The sequence below is a fragment of the Lemur catta genome, chromosome 22 (genome assembly GCF_020740605.2).
Source record: "Lemur catta isolate mLemCat1 chromosome 22, mLemCat1.pri, whole genome shotgun sequence".
Classification (NCBI taxonomy): Eukaryota; Metazoa; Chordata; class Mammalia; order Primates; family Lemuridae; genus Lemur; species Lemur catta.
Window position 1 is genome coordinate 26,153,036 of NC_059149.1, and position 24,845 is coordinate 26,177,880.

Genomic DNA, 24,845 nt, shown 5'->3' on the forward strand with positions numbered 1-24,845 from the left:
TTTGTAGAGACAGGGTCTCCCTATGTTGCTCAGGCGGGTCTCGAACTCCTGGCCTCAAGCAATCCTCTTCTCGCTTCGGCCACCTAAAGTGCTAGGATTACATGTGCGAGCCACCGTACCTGGCCCAAGATAATGTTTTTCTTAATTACAAAAGTAATACATGCTTATGGTAAAATGAGGTAAGACAAAATGGGTGTTGTAAGTAAACAGGAGACAAGTGAGAGGTAGTATACATGGCTCTAGGTCATGCAGACCTGGATGGTGTCTCGACTCTCAGCTTGCCTGCTGGATTGCCTTGAACAAGGCACCTAACGGCAGTGATCCACCACTTCTCCATGTGTAAGGTAGAAGTAATGCCTGCCCCCATGTGGTTGATGAAATGAGGTAGTATGTCTGAAGTGTGTCTGGAGTGCTGTGCCTGGCACAGTATAAATGTACATGAGTAGCGGTTATGAAAAAGCCCTTGCCCCCTCTTCCCTGGGTTTGTATTGTCGTCTTAGACTTTCTGCAAGAATTAAGGCATCAATACATGGTCGTCTTTAGCTGTCTGTAAGTACATTGACTCAGATGCTATCAATCTGAATGGAGATTGCTATCAATTCTTTGTTAGACCAATGTGTGCTCTGGATGAAATCACCTGAGCACTGTGTCACACTGCAGGGCTCTGGGCCCCACACTTGGGGATTCTGGTTCAGTTAATGTAGCGTGGGCCTGGGTTTATTACTTGAAAAAATTCTTGAGTTGTGAATCTGATTTGTACCCCTATTTAAACTGGCTGGTAAGACAATATGATTTTGATTTGTAGGACATTATTAAACTGGTGAGAAGAGAAGCAGATACAGGCATATAGCATAATTTTCAAATTGAGGACTTATCCAGGGAGTTGAGACTTCTGGGTTCAGGTTTATTGCTGACTAAACAGGTGACTTGGGGTAATCGATAATCTCATTTTACTTGTTAATGCCTATACACAGTGAGCAGCGGAAGAATGCCAACAGTTTATTGATGAGTTCCTTGTGTATTTTGTGATTTGTCTGCTAGTGGCTTTTGTGGAACAGCTCTGGACTTAGAAATCTGCTCTTGAGGCCAAAGCATACTGGTCTTTCCTTTTCTACAAGCCCTGTAACAAGGGTGGCTCAACTCTGGTTCTCCGATTGTATCATAGTCTTGACTTGAGTCAGTAGATCAAGGCACAACCAGTTTTTCACACTTGATTTTGGCTTTTAATTGCTGATGATGTTCTGTTTCCCTTATTTTTCATCTAGGTTAAGTTTATCCAGTAGGAAACTACAGTGATTGTTGTATTGTGAAAAACACATGGCCTTGATCTCCTGTAACTTGTAAATTGCCTACATACAGTTCTTACAAGTCATTCTTTATCTACAATTAGCTTACCTGGAAGATGCTTTTTGTTGTTTTGAACAACAGAAGAGAGAAATCAGGATCTTAACAGCTGTGATAGTATTGGAACATTTGTTTTGGTGCTTATTAACATCCTTCCTGATTTCATGAATTAAGTACTATCTTTCCTCAACAGGCTGTTTGTCATGCCTGTGCTTGGTAAGGAAATGAGGAAATGATATTCTTTTGGGCTGTTAGTATTTAAAAACAAAACCAAACCTCTGAAGTATTGCTTTTAGCCACCTTACTGAAATGATTTCCTGTACAGAACTATCTTTACCTAATTTGAAAGGCTGTGGCAATGGCAACAACAGCAGAAATGTGCAAATAGTTGTGTAGAACCTGCACCTGGGTTTTTATGGCATTCTGCCTGCCTGATGGGCCAGTTTTGGCCTAAATGAAAAAGAGAAAATAGTACTACGTGCATAGATATATAGGTGGGTCATAGGTACACTGGCGAAAATATTTTGCTGAGTATATTATTTTCTTGTACTTTAAATATGAATGTAGTGTTGACTTTAGGTTTTGGAATAGTATTACCATGTGTTTCAATTATAATTAGTCATTATTCATGGTTACAATGGGGCAATAGTAATATGGATAATGTAAAAGTAATTTATGCATGATATGTATGTGTGTGTGTATACTGTGTTCCTTGAATTAATATCACAGTTTAACATAATGATTGAGGCATTAAGGGTATGAGCCTTCGAGTCAGGTGGCTTTGGTTTGAATTCAGGTTTTACCACTAAATATGGATGACCTTGGGCAAATTTGTTGGCCTCTGTGCTTTGGTTTCCTTCCGTACAAAATGGGAATAACAGTAGTACCTATCTCTTAGCATCCTGGCGAGGATTAAGTTTGTACGTTGAGAAATACTATAATAGATTTAACCTGGCACACAGTAGGCATTCAGTAAATGTTAGCTGTTATCAAAATTATGTAACTTATTAAAGTCCATTGGAGGCTTCATTTGGGAAAACCTGGAAGGTGGCTTCTCTGTCTCTTGCTCCATTCTCCCTTCGTTCCTTTCAGATGGAATGCCTGATCGCAGCCCACGTGGGACAGCTACCCCCTTCCCCCTCCCTTCTGCTTCTCCCATCTCTCCCGTTGAGTGTTTTAGTGTAGTTTAATTTTTTCTTTTGCAGAAAATGATACAGTTTTACTGAAAGACAGTAAAGAAGACCTACGTAAACAGATATCCCAAATCCATGATAGGAAGTTTCAATATCAGAGTGTTTTAGTTTTAAAAGAAACAAAGTCGGCAGGATGGTTGTTTTATCAGCAAACTCTTGAAAGCAAGGTCCTGATAGGGCACAGATAATGTTCTTGCTGGTCATTAAAGAGTTTGCTGTTGTTATAAGGAATGTTACTAGAGAGCATTGGTATATTGAGGTGTAGAGGTGAGAAAGTGAAGGGGAAGTACAGGTACACACAGAATTCTGGACTAGAACTCTGTGTCTGGCTTCCCAGCCTACCTCTCGGACTTTAGAATTACTTACCATTTCAGCTTTCCAGGAACACGGCTTGTTTCAGTCCTCAAGCAAGTAGCTGGCAGATGAAGAATTCTACTTTCTGTTTATCAACAAAAATTTTTGATTAGGGAAAGAGTAAAAAGTAGGACATCAGCCTGCTCTGAATGATATATCTCTAATTGTGTACAGCTGTTTTGAATTTTTTTCTTGGCTGGGAGAAGACACTGTTGCGATGACCCCCCAAACCCCATAGTTACAAGAGAATGTCCTTGCTGCCATTGTAACTTGAAGGTGTAGATGTCTGTTGCTGACCGTTGGAAAAGGGCTATCAGGAAAGAGGTGAAGATGGGAAAGGTAAATTTGAGAGTCATCCAATTAGGGGTGCTGACTGCAGCTAATTGCCCAGTCTGGGAGGTGAAGATGGTGAGAAGAGGGCCAAGGACCAACCTGTATATTTAGGGAGTGGTGACAAGGAGCAGTCGCGATGGACAGCCAGGAGAGTGGATCATTGAGGGATATAAAATGCAGACTAACAATATGAGAGGCAGAGACTGGGTGAGAACGGCAAAATACTTTGATACGAAAAACAAAGGAAAATATGAATAAATGGAGAGAATTTTTTTCCTTCTGCATAGGATTAACAATATTAAAATAACACTTTACTACTTAAATGAAGACTTCTCTACTTAAATGCAGTATAATAGAATTCTGTTTATGTGTTTAAGTATTTTTGTGCCTATATTCATGAAATTTGTAGTTTTTTATTTTGTACTGTCGGTATTAGGGTAATGCTAGGTTTATAAAATGAACTAGGAAGTGTTCCATCCTCTGGAAGAGATTGTGTAGAATAGTTGTTTAGTTTTCTTTAAATGTTTAGTAGAATTCTTCAGTGAAACCATCTGGGGTTGGAGATGTATTTTCTGGGAGTTTTTAAATTATGAAGTCAATTTATTTAATAGTTATAAGACTGATTCAGATTATCTATTTCATACTGGGTGAGTTGTGCTAGTATTTTTAAGGAATCCATTTCATTTAAGTGTGCAGAGTTGTTTGTGGACTGCCCTTACTGTCTTTTTGATGCCTGCAGGGACTATAGTAATAGTCCCTTTTTCATTCCTGATATTGGTAATTTGTGTTTTTTTTTCCTTTGTTTCTTTGTTCTTGTAGGTCGTCTTATTGATTTTTCTTTTTTATTTCATTGATTTCTGCTCTTAATTTCCTTTCATTTGGGTTTATTTTGTTCTTTTTCTAGGTTCCTTAAGTAGAAGGATAGGTTACTGATTTGAGACTTTTCCTCTTCTCTAATGCAAGCATTTCATGCATAGATTTTCCTCTTAGCACTACTTTTAGTTGTGTCCCACAGATTTTTTTCATCCACAGTATCTTATTCTTTACAGTTAACTCTGGTATAGGTAGGGGTTTTCAGCATCACTTTTCAAAGGAGGAAATAGACGCAGAGAGATCATGTAACATTCCTGAATTCTCAAGGCTGAGCTGAGTCCTGAGCCAGGTGGTCTAGCTGCAAGTCCGTGTGGCTTCCAGACCTCCTTGTGTTATTTTGCAGTGTACTATTTGCCTTGAATTAAGTCCATATAGGCTCCAAATTTCAAAGTTGATTAAGGATGAATACGTAAACTAAGACTTTCAACTAGTATTATTTATTGAGCAGTGCCCTGGTGCTATGTGATATTCTGTAGGGGGATTTCAAAAGTGGTGACAAAAGTAGTTTCTTTTTGTAAGGAGTTTCTAATCCAGCTGGAGAGAAAACTAATGAACAGTTGGTTAAATTCTGAGTTCTCTGATGTTAACTGAGTACAGTGGGGAGTTTAGAGAGTTGGGAAATCCGTTGTAGATTTTATGAATGAGCTAAGACTTAAAAATGGCCCCGGAGGGCAGTAGGATTTGGATAAGTGGAAAAGAATAAGAATGTCATTCCCAGTGTCTGTCAATGTGTCTACTGGGGAGTGAGACGGGGAGACTGGGGCAAGACCACAGCTTGAGCTAGCTTTCTTCACATTGGGATAGTGCTTGAAAGGTTTGTGATTTGGACAGGTGGAATAGTTTAAATAGGGCGAATAGGCAGAGCAAACCTTGAGTATAGAGGATCTTGCAAGTGAAGGAGAAGAGTGATATGAGCAGAGGGGACTAATATGGTGAATCAGCAGTTTTAAAAATAGAAAACTTGGCAAAACACTGAATTGGTGGTGCATGAAAAGAGATATACAGATATTCAATAAACAAACACAAATTGTTCAACCTCCAATAAGAATAAAGGTAAATGAAAATAATAGAATGACATTTTGCCTACTAAATTGTGAGATTTTAAAAAAGTGTTATTCAATTAAATTAGTTAAATTACTGCTTAACGGTAGGAACAGAGTCTGAAATCTCAGTGGTTTACTCTAACAAAAGCTTATTTCTCACATCACAGTCTGGTGTGGGTCAGGTGGCTCTTCTTAGGGCTCTCCTCCAATGGTGACAGGGATCTACGTTGCGTCTAACTGGCGGCTGTGTAATTTTGGAGGGTTTTGATTTCAGCCTGTCAGATGAGGGTAGGGAGAGAGAATGCATGCCTGTTCTTAACTGCCTTTGACTGTAAACGACACGATACTTCTACTCACAGTCCTTTTACAAGAGGGGATTGGTTAAATAAATTATGGTCTTTATTGTGGGATGATACTCAGCTATTAATGATCGGGTAGTAGAGTGTCTAGTGATGTGAGACATTAGAGTGTTCTTGGTAAAAGTGAAAATGGTTACCAGAAAGAACATATGATACCCCATTTTTGTAAACATGTTTATACATGCATAGAAACATGACTGGTGGAGGTCTCTGGTTTTGCAAAATAGCAGACTATAAAAATCTCTACTACAAAATCCATATTGTGCTCTCCAGAAAGAAAGGTAAATCTCATTAAAAAAGAGGGGTTTAGGGATTGAAAATCAAAGCATCTGGTGAGCAGTCTGATGCTGTAATCCCTTGAGGTGTTTGCTAGTTTTTTAAACTTGTGTTTTAATTTTTGAAGAAATGAGAAGAAAAGCCTTGCGTCTGTGCGTATTAGAATTGAGACAACAGATATGAGTATGGATCTTCAAAGGACTGAACATGCATTCAGTAAGAGAGTAGATAGTCTAGAAAAAATCTGCTTCCAAGCACACAGCGACATCGCTTTTAGCAAGGAGCCTGAATTGATGGGGGATGGGAGTCTCTACTGAGAACTCATGGCCACAGGTTTCCTTCCTGTAGGTTTTGTGTTTAAATTTACAATACCTGTGTGGTGTGTGTGTGGGGGGGCTGTCCTAGATTGAGAAATTGACATAAAAAGTGGTCTAAGGCTGATAATATGACAGAAATATCTGTCAAACACAGACTATTTCTAGAGAAACACATCCTCAACCCAAACCGCATAGATTCCCCAGAAATAAAGCACTACTCTAGATAAACTCAATACCGAATTTACTGAGCATGAGAGGAAACAGTCCACTATTCTTCTGTGAGCAAAAACTAGCAGATAGAACAAACTAAACCCATGAAGAGAGGAATAGAAAACACGAGAAAGAACAAAGTGCTGTCAAAAAATAAAGGCAAATTGAAAAATAAATCCAGTATAATTTCTGGAGATGTAAAATAGTCATTGAAATTAAAACCCAGTGGGTAGGATACATAGCAGCTGAGATACAGAAAAGAGAATTAATGAACATAGATCAGAAGTTGGCATACTGCAGCCTATGTGCTTAATCTGGGTTGTGGCCTGTTTTTTTTGCAGTCTACATGGTAAGAATGGTTTTTACTTTTTTTTTTTTTTAAGACAGAATCTCACTCTGTCACCTAGGCTGGAGTGCAGTGGTGTGATCATAGCTCACTGCAGCCTCAAACTCCTGGGCTTAAGCCATCCTCCTGCGTCAGCTTCCCAAGTAGCTGGCACTCTAAGCATGTAGCACCATGCCAGGCTAATTTTTCTTCTTTATTGTAGAGACAAGGTCTCACTGTATTGCCCAGACTGGTCTTGAACTCCTGGACTCCAGTGATCCTCCCCTGTCCTCCCAAAGTGCTGGGATTATACATATGAGCCACCCTGCCCAGCCTGGTTTTCACATTTTAAAACGTTGTTTGGGGAAAAAAAAAAAAGGCAAAATATGCAACAGAGACTGTATATGACCTAAAAAATGTAAAATATGTACTCTCTGGCCCTTTACTGGAAAAATTTCCTGACCTCTAAACTAGATAGCTGTCAGGAAAATTCCATAGGAAGCACAAAGGACAGAGAGAAAATATGAGAGGTTAAAAGACAGAGAGAATGGAATGAGGAGGCCTGACATCTAGTGATCTAATAGGAGTTCAAGGGGAGAATAAGGTACAGACAATATTCAAAGAGATAACAGCTGAGAATTTTCTAGATTAATGAAAGATATGAATCCTAAGATTCAGAAAGTTCAGTGAGACCTGAGCCAAAAACAAAGCACAAATTCTACATGTAGAACTTCTGTATTGAAACTGCAGAACTCCAAAGACAAAAAGATCTTAAGACAACTGAATGCAAACTCAAAATACCCACAAGATACAATTAAACTGGCATCTCACTTCTCAGTAGCAACGATGAAATCCGGAGGATTCTTCAAAGTGTTGTTGAAAAAGGGTTATTAACCTAGCATTGTAATTATTATTACAAAAAAGAATTGATATTATTTGGCAGGAGATCACATGTGGAGGAGTTGGAGAAATTAAAAATCACTCCAACACTTAGATTACTTTACAATTTTTTATTCACTAATTTTTATAACAATCCTGAACATGAGTGTTGTTATGTTTTTACAGTTAGAAGCACTGTGCCTCAGCGTGGTTAAGTCACCATCTAACAGCTTATAAAGTGGGATTTGATCCAGACCTAGCTGGCTCTGAGGTCTGTGCTCTTTCCTGGATATCCTGCTGTTTCTAGCTTGTAAGACCGGAAGAATGTAGTATCTTGGGCAGAGCTAGAAGTTATTGGAAAGAGGACGTTATTAATATTTGGAAGCATGAAGTGACATGACGCATCCTAGGAGGGTATCCTTTAGGGAGTTGGATAGCCTCGACTACTAGCAGAAAGTGGAAAGGCTCAGGTCGGAGTGTGTCTTTGGAGGTAATCTGACCAGGGGTGATGGGAAAGCCGTGGAAGTGGCTGGATTCATCAACAGGTCACGTTGAGAGCCTTGGGGACACTTCCAGTATGAGGCAGGAGGGAAACTGGGTGCCAGCAAAGCAGAAGGAAAGAATGAGTCAGGGAAATAGGTACCAAAAAAGTACAGAAATCAAGGAAAGAACTGAGAATTTGTAGGATGAGCAATGGGTGCCGTGGTGTAGCGGTGATCCACGCAAAGTTCCTGCCTTAAGGATTAGGCTTTGGTGGGGGAAGGTAGGTAGTAAATACATAAATGAAAAGATACTATGAAGGAAATCAATAGATCAATGCTGGAAAGCGTCAGTGGGTAAGAAGGATTACTTTAAAAGACCGAAGGATGAGAAAGTGTCAACCAGGGAGAAGCCTGGGGAAGAACCTATTAGACGAAAGGCAGAGCAAATAATAGATTCTGAGGCAGGAAGGAGCTTGGCTTGGTGGAGGAGTTGAAAGGGCCATTGTAGCTGCAGTCCAGTGAGCAGGGGGAACAGCGGTGGCAAATGAGATAGGTAGGTCCCCGTCCCGGGGCTAGTTACGAAGGGCCTGGCAGTACAGAGGGAGGCTGATGCAAACATTTGAGGAGGGGAGAGATGTCTAATTCATGGTCAAAGATGATCCTGGTTGCTGTGTGTACAGTGTATCGTAGGGGCAGGAACAGCAGCTGACAAGTTAGACATTAAATGCTGTGGCAGGTGACTGAGAATTAATAAGACATGTACATTGTATTTGCAGTGAAAAAATGTCTGAAGATTGCTCCTAATCAGTGTTTCAGTGACATTTCTAGATGCTCATATGTTCATTGTCATTTTCTAGAGAATGACAGAAGAGATTCTGAGGATTTTCTTTTTCTTTTGTGCTCGAAATAATTAGCTGTTGAGAAAGGAAAGTTTGTGCTATTGGACATTTTTTTTTTTTTTTAAAGAGATGAGGTAGAGTAGCCGGATCATAGCTCCCAGCAGCCCTGAACTCCTGGGCTCAAGGGATCCTCCCACCTCCTCCTCCTGAGTACCTGGGACTACAGTTGGCATGCACCTGGCTAATTTAAAAAAAAAAAATTTTTTTAGAGTGGTCTGGCTATGTTGCTCAGGTGATCTTGAACACCTGGCCTCCCAGAGTGCTAGGATTACAGGTGCAACCCACTGTACCCGGCCTATTTATTTATTTGTAGAGACGGAGTCTTGCTATGCTGCCCAGGCTGATGTTGAACACCTGGCCTCAAGTGATCCTCCTGCCTCGTCCTCCCAAAGTGCTGGGATTACAGGTGTGAGCCACCATGCCCAGCCCATAGTATTGGACAATGATGACCCCTTTGCCTTATTCCATTAAAAGAGATAGAACTTAATGGGATAAATTCTTTTGAATCATTGTTGCATTTTTGGTTTCTGTTAGAACATTTGTTTCTCCTCTCAGCTCTGCTTCTGTGTAAGTTGGTAACTCTAGAAATATTAGACTCAGTATCGTCCGTCTCCAAATGACTTTTAAAATCTTTGTTTAGAATTTGTATGTAGTATTTTTGAGTTTTTAGTATGAAAAATTTGAAACATAGGCAAAAGCAGAGAACATAATAAACTGCCACGTAGTCCTATCATTCAGCGTCCACAGCAGTCAGCTGTGGCCAGTTTAGTTCATCTGTACTAAATTGTGCATCCAGACTCTCCTCACCACCTCATCCTGCTTATTTTGAAGCAAATTCCAGGTATATCATTTCATCTATAAATAGCTCAGCATATGCTTTTATTTATTTGTTTGAGACAGGGTCTCTCTCTGTTGCCTGGACTGGAGCACAGTCAGTAGTGCAGTCGTAGCTCACTGCAGCCTCAAACTCCTGGTCTCGAGCGTCCTTCTGCCTCGGCCTCCTCAGTGGTTGAGACTATAGGTACGTGACACCACGCCTGGCTAGTTTTTTAAAAAATTTTTTTGTAGGGACGTCGTCTTGCTGTGTTGCCCAGGTGGGTCTCGAACTCTTGGGCTCAAGCGATCTTCCCGCATTGGCCTCCCAAAGTGCTGGGATTACAGGCGCGAGCCACCACGCCTGGACAGTATATACTTTTAAAAAAACAAGGACTTTTCCATATTTTAGTGTTTTGTTTTATTTCCTCTTAGAGCACAAAAATAGGAAATCACATCTGGATGGTTTGCCTATGAGACTCCCAGTTTATACCTGTGGTCTGGCGTATTTATTAATAGTCCCGCTTTCACTGCAAGGGGTCTCTGGACAGTAATTCTTCGGTCACCTTGGTCATCTTATATACGTAAGGGAAGCCTTTTCATAGGGGACATTAAATAAATTCTTTAATAGCACCTTCAGTATTGAGTGTTTTTCAAACAGTGTGTCATTTTTCTATTTTCTTTTAACTCAGGAGAGCAAGCCCCGGAGTTCACTATTTCAAGAAATCGTGTGCTGAAGTGTGACGCTCCGTAAGTCACAGAAAAGAAGGATCCTGAAACGTGGCGAGGAAGGAGGAGTCATCTGGATGGCCTTGATTATGTTTTTATTCTTTGACTCCATTGTTTCTTTATGATTTGATCTGAGTGCAGAGAATGTTGTTTTGGAAGCAACAAGAGATTCAAACATCTGAGCCAAAAGGATAATGCAAATGCTTTGGAAATACTGACCTACATTCTTTGGAGTACTTGGTCAGCTGTTAACTATCCAAGTTTAGATTATCCAAACACTTAAACCTTTTAGTAACAGTGTCATCAACTGTTTGTTTTTACTTAAAGGGAGAGAAGGCTCTGCCAAGCCTTTGATAGTTATACATCTTTAATAAAGGTAGACTCTAGGTAGAGTGGCCGTGCCTCTGTGAAGTACCACTTGTTCTGTACCCTTGTAGCAGTGCCCTGTTGTTTGTTTACGTCTTATCTCTTAGGCTAAAGGAAGTTCCATGAGGTCAAGGATTATTATACATTCTAGATTATCCCACAGTTGTACTTAGCATGTCTTAGACATGTTAAAAGTATGATGAATATTTTTTGGAAGAAATGAATGAAAGAGATAGGGAATATTCTTTGGCAGAGAATATTATGAATTCTTCTACATGTGTTAAATTTGAAGGAAAACAAGGGGAAAGTTTCCGTAGCCTGTGACAGTGAAGTTCAGTAAGAGAACAGGGCTGGGAATGTTTCAGAATTGATTAGCCTAAAGTACCCTCACATCTTCCATGCTTTATTTTCATAGCTAGCAACATAATATATTGTTATCTCTGTGCACTTATCTCCATTTTAGAAGCTTAGGAAACTGAGGTCTGATAGCAAGTCTGTCCCCCAAAGGATGAGGAATAATGCCTCTCACTTCTAAGTATAGTGTTCTTTCTAAAAGACCAAGTTGCTATTTATATTTTAAGAAAGAGCACATGATGTCTGCTAATGGAAGATAAATGAGGAGCAAACTGGGAAGTACATTTTGTCCCTGGATTACTGCATCTACTACTGGGTAAAGATCAAAAGAATTCCCTTCAACCCTTTTCAACTCTAAATTTAACAAACTGAGCTCCTCGGAGTCTTTTTTTTTTTTTTTTTTTTTGTTAAGTAGTTCAAAAGGGGACTTTCATGTTAGGTGTGAGAGTGAGCTGGCCAGGTTGGGTAGGAAGGTGTTTCTCTTCATCTAAAGATGATGCCCAGGTCTAGAATAGAATAACAAGTTACCGCAGACATCTTTGCCCTCTGTTGAATTTAGTTCAACATACTGTTAGAGGGGCCCCAACACTGCTCTAGATCCAGTTAACTAGGAAGAGGGGGATGGTGAAGAGGACATGAACTGAAGCGGTTTTGGGCACTTACCTTTCTCCATTTCTTATTGACCACAAGTAAAATCCCCACACCAAACAAAGTCTTTCTATTGGCCTGATAATGTTCTGTAAGATACACACCATTGTTCCATCTTATGAGGTTGAAGCATTTTCTAGAAATGTGCTGGGGAGGGTGTTGAATATAATCTCTTTAAGACGGACATGGTTCTCTTTCTTTTGCAGGCCTGAGTGTTGACAATGACATCGATAAGAGGCTGGCATTTCTTGCTGTTCTAACCAGCCACTGTGTAACTGTGAATAGGAACTATGCATATTTGTTGGTCAGCAAAACCAAGGAACAAGCGCTATGGCAGTTGAAAAAGTCTGTCTGATTTCAGGGTATTTTTCCTGCGTTTTGTCATCAGGAAACTCCCCCCTTTCATCTCGGCCACAATGTGGTACCTTTTACCGTTTGATAAAGATTAAGGACATGTTTTTTGGTCAACAACCAGAACTTAAAATCTGCTGGAATAGGATCAGATACCATTTCGGTCGCAGCTGAGGAAAATGAAATTTCCGTTTTATCTGGTGCCTTGTACCGGGAGCACGTCGACTCTTCTGGAAACGAATGTGTGAATGAAACGAGGTTGAGTTTTGTCTTATAGAAGCCCATGGTTATGGCGAGGGAGCCGACGTGACCAGAGGGCAGAGCCACGGCACTCATGACGGGCTACACCATGCTGCGGAACGGGGGGGTGGGGAACGGAGGGCAGACCTGCATGCTGCGGTGGTCCAACCGCATCCGCCTCACCTGGCTCAGCTTCACCCTCTTCGTCATCCTGGTGTTCTTCCCCCTCATCGCCCACTACTATCTCACCACTCTGGATGAGGCCGATGAGGCCGGCAAGCGGATTTTCGGCCCGCGGGCCGGTAACGAGCTCTGCGAGGTAAAGCATGTGCTGGATCTGTGCCGCATTCGCGAGTCAGTGAGCGAAGAGCTCCTACAGCTGGAAGCCAAGCGGCAGGAGCTGAACAGTGAAATTGCCAAGCTGAACCTGAAGATCGAAGCCTGCAAGAAGAGCATTGAGAATGCCAAGCAGGACCTGCTGCAGCTCAAGAACGTCATTAGCCAGACCGAGCACTCTTACAAAGAGCTGATGGCCCAAAACCAGCCCAAACTTTCTCTGCCCATCCGACTGCTCCCGGAGAAGGATGACGCCGGCCTCCCTCCCCCAAAGGTCATCCGGGGTTGCCGGCTGCACAACTGTTTCGATTATTCTCGTTGCCCTCTCACCTCTGGTTTTCCGGTCTATGTTTATGACAGTGACCAGTTTGCCCTCGGCAGCTACCTGGATCCCTTGGTCAAGCAGGCGTTCCAGGCTACGGCGCGAGCCAACGTTTATGTTACAGAAAATGCAGACATTGCCTGCCTGTATGTGATACTAGTGGGAGAAATGCAGGAACCAGTCGTGCTGCGGCCTGCTGACCTGGAGAAGCAGTTGTATTCTCTGCCGCACTGGCGGAGAGACGGACACAACCATGTCATCATCAGTCTGTCGCGGAAGTCACACACACAGAACTTGCTCTATAACGTCAGTACGGGCCGCGCCATGGTGGTCCAGTCCACCTTCTATGCTGCCCAGTACAGACCCGGCTTTGACCTGGTCGTATCGCCACTAGTCCATGCCATGTCCGAACCCAACTTCATGGAAATCCCACCGCAGGTGCCAGTGAAGCGGAAATATCTCTTCACCTTCCAGGGTGAGAAGATCGAGTCCCTGCGATCCAGCCTTCAGGAGGCCCGCTCCTTCGAAGAAGAAATGGAGGGCGACCCTCCAGCTGACTACGACGACCGGATCATCGCCACCCTGAAGGCCGTGCAGGACAGCAAACTAGATCAGGTCCTGGTGGAGTTCACCTGCAAGAACCAGCCTAACCCCAGCCTGCCTACGGAGTGGGCGCTGTGTGGGGAGCGGGAGGACCGCCTGGAGCTCCTGAAGCTTTCCACCTTTGCCCTCATCATCACCCCCGGGGACCCTCACTTGGTTATCTCAGCTGGCTGTGCCACACGGCTCTTTGAAGCCCTGGAGGCCGGTGCTGTCCCCGTGGTGCTGGGGGAGCAAGTGCAGCTTCCGTACCAGGACGTGCTGCAGTGGAGCGAGGCGGCCCTGGTGGTGCCCAAGCCCCGTGTGACCGAGGTTCATTTCCTGTTACGGAGTCTCTCCGATAGCGACCTCCTGGCTATGAGGCGGCAAGGCCGCTTTCTCTGGGAGACTTACTTCTCCACTGCTGACAGTATTTTTAATACCGTGCTGGCTATGATTAGGACTCGCATTCAGATCCCAGCTGCCCCCATCCGGGAAGAGGCAGCAGCTGAGATCCCCCATCGGTCGGGCAAGGCGGCGGGGACCGACCCCAACATGGCCGACAACGGGGACCTGGACCTGGGGCCGGTGGAAACAGAGCCACCTTACGCCTCACCCAAATACCTCCGCAACTTCACCCTGACCGTCACTGACTTCTACCGCAGCTGGAACTCTGCCCCAGGCCCTTTCCATCTTTTCCCCCACACACCCTTTGACCCTGTGTTGCCCTCAGAGGCCAAATTTTTGGGCTCAGGGACCGGATTTCGGCCTATTGGTGGTGGCGCTGGGGGTTCTGGCAAGGAGTTCCAGGCAGCCCTCGGAGGCAACGTTCCACGGGAGCAGTTCACGGTGGTGATGCTGACCTACGAGCGGGAGGAAGTGCTCATGAACTCCTTGGAGAGGCTGAATGGCCTCCCTTACCTGAACAAGGTGGTGGTGGTGTGGAATTCGCCCAAGCTGCCATCAGAGGACCTTCTGTGGCCTGACATTGGTGTCCCCATCATGGTAATAGAAAAAAGAGCGGTTTTACTGCATGAAATAATATTTCTCTTGTAATCCGTTTTGCATCTTTCTTTAGCTATTTGAGGAATATACATACACTTTTTTTTTTTTTAACCTGTACAGATTCTGTTCCCCATGAACTCTGTGCTTGCTGCCTTATCAGGCCTTGCCATTTGCACTGTTGCCACTCAATTCCTAAATCTCCTGAGGCCTCCAACACGGAAATTGATACCGGGCCCGGGAAGGTTTACAAAACGCCTTCGTTCACCTCTTGGTAACAGTGATGAGAAAGCCAACACTTAGGATCTGGGCACTATAATTAACATTATGTGACATATCATTATCACTGTTTCTCCATTTTATATCTGTGGGAGCTGAGGCTTAGAGAGGTTAATTAATTTGCCCAAGGTCACGGTGAGGAATGGAGGAGCTGAGCTTCAGTACGTCCGAGTACAGACACTGCTGTTGTAATCACTTCCTAAAGGATGTAGGAAGAAGACCCGTGTCATTTCCCAGGATGTTATAGCAGTGTTTCTGAGGACTGGATTCGGGGTTTGATAATTGGGAGTTGGACAACCAGCTCCAACTGAACCTTCTTTTCTAGAGTGCCTTGTAGATTCTTTCTCATTTTTTACCCCATCTCTCAAGGTTAGGTGTTATATGTTACAGGAAAAATAATAGCTAATTATGCAGGGATAGAACTTTAGTTCTGAGGGCTTTGTTTATCCACCTGCTGAATTAAACTTGGGAATCTAGGAGAGAGATGGCAACCCATGTGTCTTAAACGGGAAGCCTTAGAGCAAGTCTTAAGCAAAGTGCCAACTAATTAACCTGCAGCAGAAGTACTTTCCAGAAAAAGGTAGCAAGGAAGGGCAAAAGGTCTGATGGACCATGCATTGCTAGGATTCCAGTTTTTAAAAAATTTATTTCATTGGGGAACTAATTCATTTGAATTATTTTCTAAGTTAGCAGCATGGTGTAATAAGTATGAGATTTAGAGTAATACAGACCTGGGATTAAGTAGACGTTTTGTGATCTTTGATAAGTTAATTAGCTTTTTTGAACTCAGGGTTAAAGAGAAATCCAAGATAAGACAAGGAGGGATTCTAGAAAGGTGCTCAATGATTATATGATTCCTTCTTACCCTTAATGTCAAAGGAGATGGAAGCCAGTGTGCGAGTTCTGCCCGCATCACGGAGCTTTGACGTCACTGACACAGGCTTCTTGTGTCCTCCCGTCATTTCTCTTTGTACCGTAGCTGTTACTACCTACTTACTCCTGCACGAAGCACCTAACAGTCTTTGCTTTAACTTTTCTTTCTTGCTGTTGCTGCTAATCTTTTCTTGTATTTTATTATTTACTTTATAATCTGAGGCTATTCAAAGACTGTAGGGTTATAAAGACTTTTGATCCTAGAGTTTATCTTGTGTAATAGGAAAAGTTTTGTAAATAGGGAGATTTCTATTATAGACTTCTTCCAAAATAAGTTTCACTTTTCTTTCTTAATTTCAACTTTATGAGTGTCACTGAAATTAAAAAAAAAAAATTTCCTCTATGAAAAGGTAGATGCTGCTCAAATAGTAGAATAATAAAGCAGCCTTTGTTTTCCATTTTTTCCTGAGTTTTCTTTGATTTTCATACAGATGTAGAGAAGCTGGTGCCACCCGGTTAACAATGACTGAAATTCATCAGAGAACTTACCAGAACTAATCCTTTCTTTTAACTCTGGTGGGAAGTAAGTAGTCCTCTTTGATTACTGGGCAGCCCATTGTAATTACACAATACCTAGTTGGAAGATGCCAGAAACTTTCCAAATAGGAGGCCATCTAAATAGCTTTCTCATATTAGGAATACAAATTTTTTCTTGTTCTTTTAAAAAAGAGGAAACAACTTCAAGCTGGAGAATTTCCCTCCATTCTCTAAATATTCTGACTATGCTTTCTGTTTAAGAGAAGCAGGTGTTTTGGGCAGCAGTTGAAATTACTGACCGCTTAGGTGTAGACCCAGGTGTCAGGACTAGAGAGAGGCTGGAACTCTCTCCCCTACAGGAAAATGGCACTACTATGATAAATTTCAGAGTGGTTTTTCCACCTAGATGTAGACATAACCTGTTCATTAAATTAAGGTTAATAAATCTTTATATAAATTTGGCACCGAGGTGGTTCCCAGGCAGTCTCTCAGATTCCAGTCCTTCAGGCGGAATGATCTGAAATCAGCATATTAACTAAACAAATCAACCCAGGAACCTCCATGTCATTTCAGAAAATGCACAATTTGTGCTTCTCTTATGCTCAAGTTCGTAACTAAGCAATAGGCATAAATGCCAGATATTTGTGGGCTGTGAAGTCTTTTGAGCCCTAGCTATTTAAGTGGAGAAAGATACATCTTAGGGGTACCTGATAGGACTTATATATTAAAATTACTCTTTTCTAATTATCTATTTACATAACAAAGAGCTCTAACTTAGACTGAAGGTGATCTTTATCACTACCATCCTTGGACGCTCCTGTTCCAAATGCTCTATGTAAAGAGAACTACAGCTCAGATGGGATAGTGGCTGGGCAAGGAGACAGGACTTGCAGGGAGATGGGAGCAGTGCCTCCAGTTGACGTGAGTCTCTATCTGAATGGAGTGAGACTACTGAACACACAGGCGATGGTGAGTGTTTGCTGTCTCCCAGGTGCTGCGTATTTTGTAAACACTTGAGTCGGGTTCCTTAGCTCCTGGAGCATGACAGCAAAGATATCTAATGGAAGTCAAATAGAGAGTATTATTATGACGAGGGACTTGAGATCTTGTCTTTTGAAAACTCTCTACTGGCTTGGGGACCACCACTTGGCACCTTAAAGAGGTTCCATTGTTTCCAGACCTCCATTGTTTCTGATGATATGTCGACAGCTTCCAAGTTTTTGTTTTCCTGTATGTAATGTGTGGCTCTGGCTGCTTTCAGGACTTTTTTTTTTTTAATGTTTGATTTTCGGCAGTTTGACTGTGATAAGCCTCGGCATGGTTTTCTTTGATTTTTTTATTCTGGAAAGTGTTGACTTTTTTGTTTCAGCAGTTAATTTTGCTGGACTCAAACTGAAAAGTTCTGTCTCTTGAATGCAGCTCACATGTTAGTCGAGTTCCTTTATATTGAGCTGCTTTGCTCGCACGCTGCCCCAAGCATGCATGGTGGACAGAGACTGGGCGGTTCAGACGCGGAACTTGGAGCTTCCGTCTCTGGCTTTGTCCTTTCTGGAGTTTTCTCCTGTCTTTCCAGGGGCTGTGGTTGCCCCAGACACTTTCCTCCTATTCTTCAGGCCGGAAAGACCGGGTTTTGCATGAGTGTTTCCGCTGTCCTTCATGGTGCCGACTCTGGCCTGCTCGCAGGGTAAAAGCAACAGTAACTCCCGATATCAGCAATTCCCTCCTGCTAGATTTCAGCACCCTCCATGATTTGCCTTCTTACTTCACTTCTTTTGTGTTTAAGGAAGTTGCTCTTTGCTTTTTTGGTATTTTTGTCCAGAGTTTATAGTTGTTGTCTGCAGGAAGAGGTAGGAGCTTACTCACTTCTGGAAGCAGAAACACTAAGTGATCCCTTTCTGATTCATAGTCCCACCAGCAATTTTGGTTTCAGTTACTGTTTTATTCTGATCAGTTTACACATCGCCCTCACTCTGCTTTATATTCCGGAAGACAGTAAGTAGAGTAGCCTTGTTAGAGCATCCTGTGGTAATGAGAATCTCAAAATCTGTCCTTTAGAAGTTTTAAAACGTGGGCTGTCATGAAAGGGACATCCTTCTGTCATTAACAGCGTAGCCCAGCCTACTCACATTCCGCTTATCTTCACACTGTATGTGCACTGATTCCTAAGACGGTCTTTTGGCAGCCAGCCCTAGTCTTGGTTTTCCATTCTCCTCTTCCTAAAGGGCACGGATGCCTTGGAAGGGCTCTTTGAAGAGGTGACATTTGAGCAGAAGCTTGAATGAAGTGAGGAATGGGCCGTGTAAATTCTGGAGGAGTACATGGGAGTGACAAGCACAAGAAGCCGTACCCGGTGCATCCGGGGTGGCGCGATTGAGGAGAGTTTGAAAGGCGGTTGGAGAAGGTGGCAGGGCCGTGTGCGCAGGAGCACACGGGCGTGGTAAGGAGTCTGGGTTTTATCCCGTGTGTGCCAGGATGCTGTTGGAGGCTGTTGCGCTGGGGAGGCACGTGATTTTTGTGGGACCCTGGGGCAAAGAACAGGAGCAGTTAAAATCTTGCAGTAGCCTAGGCGAGGGGCCATGGCGGCTTGGATAGAGTGGTGGGGTGGAGGTGAAGACGGCATGTTCAGAGATGAGCTTATCACACCCTTGGTGACTGCAAGGTCTCTGGACGTGGGAAGCCGGAATGCACCATTTTTTCCAAATGAAAATTAGTGAGATGAGATTATTTTTCACTGCCCTTTTCCTTCCCTCCCAGCCATTGATACTCAAATTGAACAATAGTTCTGTGTTTTGGGAACTTAAGGATCATGCCAGGGGAGTTATTTTAACGTCATTTTCCCAGTAGTCTATTAGGGAAAAGGAGAGAACTCGGGAAACTGCCTTGGCCGTGCACGCTTGGCATCACCCACTTTCTGGCTTGGGACTCTGCCTCTCAGGCTGGTAAAGGCTTTACTTGTGGCTAGACCTCGGGCAAGACGGAGCATTCTCCAGGCTCACTCCTTACAAAGTGGGTACGCTGTTTTTTTTTAATCTGTGCCCACTCTGCTTTAAAAAATATCCCTTGAATGAATTGGATGGTAATTTGCTAAAATTGTGATTTCTAGGTGAAGCTAACAGGAAAGACCTTGTCCAGCTTCTCCAGGTCCGAGACTGTACGAAGCCTGGTCGGCTTCACTAGGTATCGGTGTATCTGGGTGGCTTATTTTTTTTTCCCTTTAAACAACAGTTTACTTAATAACTTGGTGGCTATAGCTGCGGCTTTCTCTTTCTGTTCTGAGAATGGGCTGCATGGCTTCAAAGGAAAATCATATAAAACAAAGCTACCAGGAATCAGAAATGAACAGCAGGATTGCAGAAGTTTTAAAGGAATTACTGAAAAGTAAGGTCGCATAAATGACTTACTAATTGCAGCAAGTTAGTTCTTTAGGTAATACCTCCCCCTCTTACTCTCTTTAGTAATTTAGAGTAAGGATCTGAGACTGAGAATTTTATTGCTTCAGGTCACTTGACATGCTAATATCTAAATTAGAAACAGGTTTCAGCACCTCTCGCCATAGTTATGTCATATTTTTTCTTTTTTTTTTACCAAGACTAAATTTCTTGGAAAGGTACAAGCTTGTAAATATGTATATAAATATATAAAATGTATAAAATTAAAATAAGTGTATAAAATATAGGACATATGTAAAATGTATGATAATTAAAATAGGAAGAAGTGCTCAGGTTACAGTAATTGCTAACAATTTTTGAGCATTTTCTACGTACCAGGCGCTGTGTGTGGTCTTCATGGGCGTTCTCTCCTTTGATGTTGAAGCTCTAACCTCTGCTGTTTTACCTGCAGTTACGCAGGGATTGCTGGCAACCTTTTCTCTTACAAAGTAAAACAGACTTGTCTCAGCTAAAACATACTATTTTCTTATACTGCATTAGACCCGTATTTGAAGTTATAAATGGAAAACCAATTCACTGTGTTACCTTCTTACTCCTTTTCTTTCCTTCTGCTCCCACCACTTGTCATTTATTGAATGAATAAGTCCCTTGAATAATCAGGAAATTTTTGCTTGTTTGTTTGTTTATTTGTTTAAGAGAGGGGAAGAGCTAGGCATGGTGGCTCAGGCCTGTAATCCAGCACTCGGGTGGGAAGATCACTTAGCATTTGAGATCAGCCTGGGCAATATAGCAAGATCCTGTCTCTACAAAAAATTAAGAAAATTAGCTGGGCACAGTGGCGCTTGGCTGTAGTCCCAGCTACTCAGGAGGCTGAGATAGGAGGCTGAGGCAGGAGGATTGCTTGAGTCCAGGAGTTCAAGTCTGCAGTGAGCTGTGATGACACCACTTCTCTCTAGCCTGGGCGATGCCGGGAGACTGAGCATTGATGGCTCGTGCCTGTAATCCCAGCACTTTGGGAGGCTGAAGTGGGAGGATTGCTCGAGGCCAGGAGTTCGAGACCAGCCTAGACAACATAGTAAGACCCTGTCTCTACAAAAATATTAAAAAATTTATCTGGGTGTGGTGGTGTACATCTGTAGTTCTAGCTACTCAGGAGGCTGAGGCAGGAGGATTGCTTGAGCCCAGGAGTGCAAGGCTGCAGTGAACTGTGATTCATGACACTGCACTGCAGCCTGGGTGACAGAGCAAGACTTTGTCTGAAAAAAAAACAAAGACAAAAATAAAGTTAATGTAAGTTTGGCAAAAAAAGGACTAAATTTGGAGTCAGAAGGTGTGGGTTAGTCTTGTGGCTCTTGTAGCTTGCCAGTTATATGACATCATCCAGGGCCTTGGTTTGTCCGTGTATAAAGTGAGAGTCGGGCCACATGGTCTCCAGGGCACTTCCAGCTCTGAATTAATCAGATTCTAAGTGTGCTATAATGAATTAATAGACAGTTGAGGACTCTGCTTTAAGAACATGGAAGAAATGATTCTTTCTGACAAGCAGGGTGTGACAAGAGACATCTGAGGCTGGGTCTCAAGGGGAGAATGGAAGAAAAGGTATTTTAGGCTGAGGAGACAATGCTAGTGAGGTCATGGAGTGCCTTTGAAACATTCTTAAACCTTACGATCTCGGATCCAATCTGTTCATCACGCCTGGCAGAGGTTAGCCTCAGTACAGGCAACACGGCCTGGGAGAGGGAGGTGTCCCTTCCTGGCTTTCTAAAAAGATTATGAGGTTCTTTTTGTTTTTGAGAATAAAATGATGGCTCCTCATTAGCTGGACTAATTCGATAAAGATAGAGTAAAAATAAAGTGAGCTATCAAAGTGCCGACTGGCCATCATTTATTTTAGTGCTAGGTGGCAAGGAGAATAACAGCTACTCACCTACGTCGTAGGTAAACTGTTTATCTGAGATGGTTTAAATAAAAATTTTTTTTTGTTGAAATGTAGCTGTACTGCTTGAGGCACTAATCTTTTTATGAAGAAAATACTGTTTTGTGTATATGAATTGTTTTGGGCAGATGTTCCTTGAGTTGGGATGTGATAGACACAGACGTGTCTTACTGAATAAATTATACCTTGAAAAGAAAGAAAAAGCTCGTGCATGTGTAGGCAGCATTGTAGGTGGGAACTGCAAAGGTGAAGGAAGTAATGTCCACAGGATGGGCTTGCTCTTTTTTTTCTTTTTTTGGTTTATACCCCAAAAAAGGGCTCAAAATTGGGTGTCAGAAATAACATAGACTCAAGAGATTTCTGAGTTTGGTTTTAAAATTTGTGAGCATGCTGGGGATACCAGAGCTGGGAATTGAAGTCTCAGTTCTACTCTGCCACCTTGTGTTCTCTGGGGAAAGTTATTTTTTAATTTCCCTGGGCTCTTTATTGCATACGTAAAAATAATCCTCAGCTTTAGCTTGTTTCATAAGAAAATTAGTAAACAAAGGAATAAAGCTTAGATGGGAAATCCTTATACATTTGTGGAATTATGAGGCAGTTTTTTATTCCTGAAATATGCTAGATTTTCCAGGTGGCGAGTAATCCCGCAAAATGATTCAGTTAATTTAGCCACAGTCTCCTTTGACCTAAAGGCAGTTCTGGTTTTGCCTTCTAGAACCGCACTGATTGTTAGTGCTTTTTCTTCCTTGTTACAGGTGGTTCGTACTGAGAAGAACAGTTTGAACAATCGATTCTTGCCCTGGAATGAAATCGAGACCGAGGCCGTGCTGTCGATCGATGACGACGCCCACCTCCGCCACGATGAAATCATGTTTGGCTTTCGGTGAGGGGCTGATTTTTCATCAGGAAACACTTCAGTTTGCAAGCGACAGGAAGCCAAATCAAACCTGGGCTAGACAGCAAAGGTAGTAAGGGCTGACGCAGGACACGGCCGGATCCGGGGTGTCGGGGCCGGAGGATTCCTCCTCTCTCGGTCTCTGGGTTCCGCTCGGCTCCCAGGTGGGCTTTTCCTCGGAGGCCAGGGAGAGGGAATGCTCTGATTGGCTAAACCGCGCTTACCTGCCTGTTCCTGCTGCTGCGAATGTACCATCCTGAAACCCAAACCACGTGGGCTGACAGTGGAAGCAAGAGGTAGTTTTCTAAAGGAAATTTGAGGGTTTTGTTAGGGAAACAGGAAACAACTCCCAGGCAGGCAGAAGCAGCATGTTGCTATGTGTTGGAGCAGTGGACCAGTGCCAGAATCCTGCTCCAAAAAGCTTTATGGGAAGGAGGACACTGAAATCAAAGATCTAAGAGGTGACAGAGGAGGAGGGTGTGGCAGTGGTGGTGATTGATGATGATGGCACTTAACATTTATGGAACCTCTATACTGTGTGCCAGGGACCAGCTGAGCACTTTGGTTTATCTCATTAATCCTCCTGAAACTTGATGATGTCCGTTGTAGTTGTGTCCATTTTATATTAGTAAATTGAGACCCAAGAGAACAGAGCTGAGCAGAAGCTAGCGTGGCAGACAGAGCTGGGATTCAAACCAGGTTTGTCTTGCTCCCAAACTTCCACTCAGCTGCCCAACTCTCCTGCTTTCTTGAGTCTTAGTAATTGCCGTTAGGGCCTAAGCATCCACGTGAGGGTGCGTTGCCGGTAAGAGAATGGGGTGGATTAGGGCTACTCCAAGTCTGCCTTGGACCAGTGTGTTGGTTCAGGGACAGTTTTGTTATTTGTCCACAGTGAGGTAAGTACAAAAATTGAGGGTAAGCATATAGAAACTTTTACAGCAATTTGACATTGACTGTGATGCCTGAGTGTGGGATCGTTTTTCTTGCAGTTCATTCTTTTGCAACATTTATTGAACATAATTAGTATGTCATACAATTCACTCATTTAAGTATGCAATTCAGTGGTTTTTAGTATATTCATAGAGTTGTGTCACCATGGTTAATTTCAGAAATCTTCATCACCACCAAAAAAAACTCTGTGCCCAATAACAGTCACTCCCCATTTTTCTGCAACCCCTCTAAGTCCCAGACAGTCACTAATCTTTGTGTCTATATAGATCTGCCTATTCTGGACATTTTATATAAATGGAATCATACAATTTATAGCCTTTCATGACTGGCCTCTTTCATTAAACTTAATGTTGTTAAGCTTCATCTATCTTGTAGCATGTACCTGTACTTCGTTCCTTTTGTACAGATAGACCATATTTTGTCTATCCACTCATCCATTGATGGACATTTGGGTCATTTCTACTTCTTGGCTATTTTGAATAATGCTGCTATGAAGGTTCCTGTGTAAGTTTCTGTATAAACATTTCATTTCTCTTGAGTATGTACCTAAGAGTGGAATGGCTGGATCACGTGATAACTGTGTTAACATTTTGAAGCACTGCCAGACTGGTTTCCAAAGTGGCTGCACCATATTATGTTCCCATCAGCCGTGTATGAGGGTTCCAGTTTCTCTACATCCTCGTCAACACTTGCTGCTTTCTGTTTTTTATTTATAGCCATCCTAGTCCTTGTGAAACGGTAGCTCATTATACTTCCGATTTCCTTTCTCTTATGACTAATGATGCTGAGCATCTTCTCATGTGCTTATTGACGAATTAGCCTTTTTGTGTATCTTCTAATGGCTGTTCAGATTCTTTGCTCGTTTTTGTTTGGGTTATTTGTGTTTTTATTATTGAGTTGTAAGAGTTCTTGCATTTAATCTAGACGCAAGTCCTTTATCAGAGATAGAAATTATAAATATTTTCTCTCATTCGGTGGGTTGTCTATTCCTGGGCTCAGGCATTCCTCCTGCCTCAGCCTTCTGAGAAGCTAGGACTACAGGTGTGTGCAGCCATGCCCGGGTAATGTTTTTTTTTTTTTTTTTTTTTTTTGTAGAAGTGGGGTCTTGGTATGTTGCCCAGGCTAGTTTTGAACTCCTTGGCTCAAGTGACCCTCCTGCCTCAGCCTCCAGAGTGCTAGGATTAGAGGTGTGAGCCATTGTGCCTGGCCGAGGTATATTCCTTTATACATGATAATAAACAGTTGGCTCTCCGCTCTTGTTTTGCTGAAAGGAAGAAAGCCCTGCAGTGACTCCAGGAATGGTCTTTGCTGTTGAGATGTGATTGCTGGTGGTGGGAAGAGGGGCCGTATTGCTGCTA

The 24,845-nt window shown here is 42.6% G+C and overlaps 1 protein-coding gene across 5 annotated transcripts in view; it reads left to right on the forward strand.

Moving 5' to 3' along the window:
* EXTL3 (exostosin like glycosyltransferase 3) overlaps positions 1–24,845 on the forward strand; it is a 75,155-nt gene that overhangs the window by 42,362 nt on the left and 7,948 nt on the right. For 2 of the 5 annotated variants that reach the window (XM_045535575.1, XM_045535573.1), the window contains exons 2-4: positions 10,393–11,465; positions 12,004–14,630; positions 22,397–22,524. In XM_045535575.1, the coding sequence (XP_045391531.1) occupies positions 12,483–14,630; positions 22,397–22,524 (2,276 nt within the window). In that variant the 5' untranslated portion in view covers positions 10,393–11,465; positions 12,004–12,482. Of the gene's footprint in view, positions 1–9,787; positions 9,909–10,392; positions 11,466–12,003; positions 14,631–22,396; positions 22,525–24,845 lie in introns of all 5 variants that reach the window. The other 3 variants (XM_045535570.1, XM_045535571.1, XM_045535572.1) reach the window with 3 other exon arrangements.